The following is a 7,500-nucleotide window of genomic DNA, read 5'->3' as shown; positions in this document are numbered from 1 at the left end:
TGTGTGTGTCTTTTGTTGCTGGTTGGTGTGTATGTCCTTTATGTGTGTGCCTTTTATCTGTGTGCATGTGTGTGTTCTCTCTCTCTCTCTGTCTCTGTGTGTGTCCGTGGGTTTTTGTCCGTGTGTGTGTGTGTGTGCTCCCTCTGTGTGTGTGTGTGTGTGTGTGTGTGTGTGTGTGTGTGTGTGTGTGTGTGTGTGTGTGTGTGTGTGTGTGTGTGTGTGTGTGTGTGTGTGTGTGTGTGTGTGTGTGTGTGTGTGTGTGTGTGTGTGTGTGTGTTGTGTGTGACTCACTTCCGTGCCGGAGACGGAGGTGGAGGCTCTTTAGTTGTAGCCACGGGCGCTCGTTCGCTGGAGCTCGCCGTGGTAAATAACTGAGTTGTGGAGCCCGGAGGCTGACACAGAGAAATGATCCGCGTCTGTTCACGGCCCATTATTTGTGTTTGCCCATTATTGCTTACTTATTAACAACTCATAATAACGCTCTAAAAATGTTGCGCATTGAGGAATGGCACTCAGCCTCTTACCCCGACAGAAGCAGCATGTCTCAAAATGGCTGACTGCCAGCAATTGCTGTGACACTCCAAGTATTTTTTTCCCCACAGTGCTTTTGTCGTTAGAGTTGCCATGCGGTTAAATAAGACATCAAGTTGGGTTGCAAACAGTGCACTGAAATCAGAGTGAGTGTTGCAATTACTGTAGAGATGATGAAATTAAACGGATATTAAAGTAGTTACTTTGAGGCTTTCCTCTCATAACAGCTAGAGTTCAAAACGAACATTAAGCTGAACACTAAATAGTAAATTGTGTTTGTATTGATAGCATTTCTCAGCCATAATTCTGCACAAGAAAGCCGACAGGTTGGGACAACCAGGTCGGTTGTCCCGGGCCCAGGGACACAGGAGGGCCCCAATTGGGTCCTCATTATATTGTATGTGTTGGAGGGGGGTGTCCTTTCAGATGTCCTTTCAGTTGTCAGCAGCCCTGATTCTGCACATCCCCAGACGAAACCACCACCTCAACAAACAAACTCCTTCAAACTCCTTCAAACTTCAAACACTTTCATCTTCAAACTAGTTCATTTATTTGATTGTTCGTTTTGTTTCCACCGCGCAGGAGTCTCCCTACGTTATGCTGAAGAAGAACCATGAGGCCTTTGAAGGTAACGATAAGTACGAGGGCTACTGTGTGGAGCTGGCCGCCGAGATCGCGCGCCACGCCGGCTACAACTACACCCTGGAGATTGTGGGCGACGGGAAGTACGGCGCGTTAGATGCAGAGACGCAGATGTGGAACGGCATGGTGGGAGAGCTGGTCTATGGGGTAAGTAGTCAGACTTTCTTTACTAGGGGACTCGTCAAAAACATTTGTGTGGGCTACACTTTCTTGTACTGTCCCTGTTACATTCATTAGGTGTCAAAAGTAAAAGTAAAAGTAACTTCATGGCGCAAGTAGGCCTAGAACACTGGCTCATATTACATACCGTAGCTGTTAAACCATTTACTTCATTGTACCTAATGAGGGACAGTAGATAGACTGTGTTGTAACTGAAAAACATTAAAAACCTAACAAGAACCCTGCACAAACTGGTTACTCAGATAAGTTACCTGTGTTGAAAGGGCACTGTGTTTCTTTTTTCCAACCTTTAATTTTGCTTTTGACACGTCTGTGTGTAATAAGCTATACAGGAGAAAGACTATGTAACATTATGTACATGTTTGTAAGTGAGGGTTAGGTATGTATAGTGTAACTGGGCAATATTACATGTTGATACATGGAGATACAGTAAAGAAAATACACTGAAAAATGAAGTGTTACTCTAGTTTGAATATTTGGTCCACACCGAGCACAAGTATTACTGTTGCATACATACTGGTTGTGTTGCTCCAATGAACATTTCCCTATCATCATTCACCATTTGAATACTTGGTTTGGAATCAAACAGCTGGAAACTGGTGTTATGTAACTTGATTCAGTGTGCATCCATGTTCGATTGATGCCAAGTGCTGTTGTTGTTGTCGGGAAGGCACCTGCAGAATGCAGATTTTCTTTGGGTCCAGCGTGTCTTTGTAGAAAATGACTGAATATATTCATCATAGCCAGCGCCGCTTTGCGCGCTCACACGAAGATTTATGTTGATATGTATGATTCATGTTTGTGTATATTTGTGCAGGATGGAGAGAATTTGCAAGAATACATACTAGAGATGCACCGGATCCAAGATCCAGTTCCGGATCCGGCAGGATAATAGGGTTTTTCACAGGATCCGGATCCGGTTCCAGGATCCAGGATCCGGTAGCCGAGGCTTTTCAGTCTCACGTGTGTGAGTAGGGCCCACGTGTGTGAGTAGGCTATGTGTTTCAACCCTTTCGTAGGATCCGGTATCCGGTTCCGGATCCGGCAGGATCTTAAGCAGTGGATCCGGTATCCGGCAGGATCCTAAAAATCAGGATCCAGTGCATCTCTAATACATACACACGCGCACAGCCCATGTACTGTATAAGTCATACTTATGTTCCGAGCATTCGGCCGGCCACAAACACGTTTTGTTTTTCATGTTCTATTGACACAAATGCTTTGTGAGCAGAATAGGAATGCTCTGAGACTGGAGCGCGGGACATCTTGGACTCGTGCAGAATTTGCTGTCGCCAAACCTCACAGCGACGAGTTTTGACAAAGGCTTATACTTCTCCTATTTTTATGGCCAGTAGCTTTGCCTTCTGTCACAAGAGATTAGAACGCAGTGGATTCATCTTGATTTACAGCCAATTCCAGAACAGAACAGTGGGGTCATAAACAGTAGGAGAGGGGAAAAAAACACACAACGCAACAAAACAAAATGCATCAGAACTCGGAATGAGAAGGGACAAATTAGCGGAATTAGAATCGCACCGGGGTACTAAAGCGCCCCATGACGCGTCATCATCTGTTAGGATGCACTCGGGTTTCTTAGACTGCTTGGCCCTCGGGGGTATTCCAGTAGCTGCTTTAATGGCAGAAGCAAATGGCGAAGAGAGAGTGTTTTTCTGCATTATCTGCCTCCTCTCGTCCACATCCATTTCTTATTTTTTCTTCTCCTGCCCTAACCCAATCAAGCGCGGGTTTTCGTGGATTTCTCTCTCTCTCTCTGTCTCTGTCTCTCTCTCTCTCTCTCTCTCTCTCTCTCTCTCTCTCTCTCTCACTCACTCCCCTTTTTCCACGAAGTAATCTTAAAATTACTTGAAAGCATCTTATTATTATGCAGCCCTAGAAAGCAGGAATTATACGAAACACTCTCTGGAGAGAAACTCTCCCGTCGAGTTCTTTGGGGAGGGGGGATTTTAGTAATACTTGCACACATAAAAATCTTTGGTGAATCTGAAGGTTATTTGCATTTGTTACTACAGCTCCTCAAGGAAAAGGGATTGTGTTTGTGGTCCACGCGTATTGATTGGTTCTTCATTTATGGCCAGTGAGCACTAAGGGCAATGGCTTATGTTAGTTTGTTTTGCTCATGGTCTTCTGTAGGATTTAAAAAAGAAAACCTTTTAGAACAGCGCACTCAGTAAAATTGATTTTTGTGTGCGCGTGACTGTGTGTATAGTATGCGTGCGCGTGTGCTTGCGAGTGTGTGTTTAAAGGGATTGTGTCATGAAACAACCCCTATGAAGTACCGAAAAAAATGATACTCCTCTCTCTCAAGTCAGACTCTGTATTCATTATACCTTATCAGTGTCACTCGTTCAAAAAGCTTTTATTTTCTGTTTGTTCTTTTTTTCCCCAGAAAGCCGATATTGCAGTGGCCCCCCTGACAATCACGCTCGTCCGAGAGCAGGTCATCGACTTCACCAAGCCCTTCATGAGCCTGGGCATCTCCATCATGATCAAAAAGCCCACCAAGTCCAAGCCGGGGGTCTTCTCCTTCCTGGACCCGCTGGCCTACGAGATCTGGATGTGCATCGTCTTCGCCTACATCGGCGTTAGCGTGGTGCTCTTCCTGGTCAGCCGCTTCAGCCCCTACGAGTGGCACGCGGACGACGAGGAGGACGGGGCCAACGAGGGACAGGGCGGTGGCCACGGCCAGAACCAGCCGTCCTCGCCCCAGTCGGGCCAGTCGCCAGCACAGCAAGGCCAGGGCCAGCAGCAGCAACAAGGGGAGCACACCAACGAGTTTGGGATTTTTAACAGCCTCTGGTTCTCCCTGGGCGCCTTCATGCAGCAGGGATGCGACATCTCACCGAGGTGGGTGACAGATCAGCTGCTACCGTGCTAACAGCCACACATCCATTCTAGTGCATCATCTCTCTGTCTCTGTCTCTGTCTCTGTCTCTCTTTCTCTCTCTCTCTCTCTCTCTCTCTCTCTCTCTCTCTCTCTCTCTCTCTCTCTCTCTCTCTCTCTCTCTCTCTCTCTCTCTCTCTCTCTCTCTATCTCGCCCTCTGCTTCCAGTGTTACTTCTCCACCCTGCACATTGTCACCTTTCTCTGTACTGTACAGTATAGACATCAAGTCCTTGACAGCACCAGCAGCTGAAGCACTACACTTTGCCATTAGTGCTACAGTGTCCAAGCAGAAAGAGTCTCGTTATACTGACCTATTGTATTTTCCTGGCAGGGTTGCCCTGCATGGCTTCTGACAGGTGCTATATCCTCGGCCTGTATAGTGTATATACTGTGTTGTACATGTATGTGGCATGGGCAGCAGGGATAACTATACAGTATATCATATCGAGATTGCACACTGACCACCCAAAGTCCAAGTAGTCTTCAAAACGAGCAAGAGCAAGTGAGAGGTATGACAAAGAGGAAAAAGGTTGCATATTGATTGGTTGCACATTGATGACTGTAATTGTAACTGAAATCGCACAGTGGACAATATTGAGTTGCTTTCTTGTCAATATCTTGCATATCTCGTGCCGTGTTGCAGAACAGTGGGATAGGGTACAATCACTGAAGTGAAAGACATCACAGGGATTGAAGGTGTAGTGACATGTGTAAACGACATGCATAGTGATAAAACAAACTTGAGAGATTAAAAAAGGGGCAAATTCTTAAGACTAGCAATAATTAAAATGCCAGACACTCTTCTAGAAGTGATGCTTTCAACACACAAAGTGTTGAAATGTTGCACCCGTTTGTGTGTCCTCCACTGGTAAGAGTGCACTGTATAGCTCACCATATTAGCAGTGGAATGGAACTATGGGCTCTTACGGCAGAGGTTCTATTAGCCAGTCTCTCTGCTTACAGTGTCCAAACGTGATCCTGAAACGCTTTGACACCAGCCTAACAATGTTTTGACACAGTGTGTCCCAGATGGGAGTAGATTCTATCCTATTAATGCCAGAAGAGCAGCTGAAGACTAGACTTGTGGGGAAAGGGCTAAGGTTCACACTGAACCCTTGAGAGATACCTCTACTGTCAGGAGGCAATGGCAACGTTTATTTACCTGTTTGTTTGTTTGTTCTCGTCGGATGTGGACAGGGAAGCCAGCTGAGTGGGGCACAAATGAGCCGGTTGTCCCTGGGCCCTCATTATTATCAGTGTTGGGAAGTAATGCATTGCAAAAGTAATGAATTACTGTAATGCATGACTTTTTGCTGTAATGCAGTAATGTAGGGCAACACAAGAATCTGCAATCTGTAATATTTACTTAGTTACAATGCTAAATAACTTAAGTTACACTTGCATTACAATGACCTGGATTCTAGTGGTATTCAGTGTGCTGGGTCAGAAAGAAGCTATTCCTGAACCTAATAGTTTTAGTCTGCATGCTGAGGAGGTGAAAAAGTCATGACTCACGAGTTTGATTTACACTGCAATAAATTGCCAGATCCGTATTTACAGTTCTTTTGGTGAAAGTAACTAAAGTAATGCAAAAGTAGTGTAATGCCTTACATTTTAAATATAGGAATATTGTAGTGTAAGGGATTATTTTGAAAAGACAGTAACATGAAAGCAGTTATGCATTAGGCCTACAGTTTTGGAGTAACTTGCCCAACACTGATTATTATACTGTTCCAGATGTCCCATGCTGGTCTCCTGGCACCACTGGTTGCATGTTAGGTGCTCTGCTGAAATTGAACAAACTAGATGGACACTCACCAGCTGTTCTGCTGCAATGTCGAAACTGTAGCTGTCAACTGGCCAGTGGAAGAAGACAATCTGTCAGAAATGTGCAATATATTTCCTTATCAGAGAGCAAGCAATTGCATTCATGGACTAGAATCGATAGTTGAATTTTTTGAATTATTATTTATAACTAGACTGCATTCTCACAGAAAATGCAAAAAAAAGTCTGCTTGCCTTTTGGGCCAGAGGTTAGCAGTTTTGGGAAAATTACCCACATGCTATTCTAACTTAGCTAAGTAACACTGTATATGAGCAAATCTAAATTGCAGTCTGGGTCAATGTGGGATTCGAACTAGCAACTTTTTGACCTTCAAATCAACACCACAGCCACTAAGCCAAGCAACTGACTGTAATTATTGTAGTTTCCAGAGCGCAATATGTAATTGCCAAGAAGTGTTCTACAGCAGAGTTGTAGAATACTATTCAAAATTTGGCAGTTGAGAATTATTTTTTTTTTTCAAGTGGGAGCATTCGATGGAAGGTGCGCTGTTTAGTACTGTGAGGAGATTTTGATCATAACTTCACAATTATGGTCTACAATGTGCAATATGGTGTTTTTTCAAGTGGTAGCATGTCACAGAGGCTTTGCTGTTTAGTATTGTGATAATGTTGGTGACCTGGATGTGAAGAGAATTTAATTAAGTGTGGCGTATGCGGTGCAATATGGTGTGTTTTTTTTAATCCAAGTGGGAGCGTGGGACAGGGTTTTGCTGTTTAGTATTGTGATAGTGTGGGTGACCTGGATGTAAGGAGATGTTATCCGTCCTGATCTTGCCCTGTTGTGTGACACAGAGACGATCATCTGTGTGACAAATCACCCCTGTGCTCCCCCTCTGTCTTCCTCCACAGTCACTTGCGCTCTCTCTCTCTCTCTCTCTCTCTCTCTCTCTCTCTCTCTCTCTCTCTCTCTCTCTCTCTCTCTCTCTCCTCTGTTCTGTGTAAGCCCATCCCCCAGATCCACCCATCTCCTCCTGACCTTTCCCGTACTCTGCACACAGATACACATGCACACACCTACACACAAATCACACACACACGCACACGCACACACACACACACACACACACACACACACACACACACACACACACACACACACACACACACACACTCACATGCACACACACATGCACGTGTTGCATGCTCACACACACACACACTGACATACACACATACAGCGTAAAGACACACACACACTTTTCCCACACATGGCCACACACATGCGTGCACAGATGCCTACTCTCTGTCTCTCTCTCTCACACACACACACACACACACACACACACACACACACACACACACACACACACACACACACACACACACACACACAAACACAAGCACACGCACGCACGCGCACACACACGCACACACACACACACACACACACACACACAC

The 7,500-nt window shown here is 45.1% G+C and overlaps 1 protein-coding gene across 2 annotated transcripts in view; it reads left to right on the top strand.

Moving 5' to 3' along the window:
* Window positions 1–7,500, top strand: part of gria1b (glutamate receptor, ionotropic, AMPA 1b) — a 74,108-nt gene that overhangs the window by 36,421 nt on the left and 30,187 nt on the right. For both annotated transcript variants that reach the window (XM_063203807.1, XM_063203806.1), the window contains exons 10-11: window positions 1,114–1,320; window positions 3,761–4,218. In XM_063203807.1, coding sequence (XP_063059877.1) covers window positions 1,114–1,320; window positions 3,761–4,218 — 665 coding nt within the window. The remainder of the gene's footprint in view (window positions 1–1,113; window positions 1,321–3,760; window positions 4,219–7,500) is intronic.

This window comes from Engraulis encrasicolus, chromosome 7 (assembly GCF_034702125.1).
Source record: "Engraulis encrasicolus isolate BLACKSEA-1 chromosome 7, IST_EnEncr_1.0, whole genome shotgun sequence".
Classification (NCBI taxonomy): Eukaryota; Metazoa; Chordata; class Actinopteri; order Clupeiformes; family Engraulidae; genus Engraulis; species Engraulis encrasicolus.
This window is presented reverse-complemented; position numbering and strand designations above follow the sequence as displayed.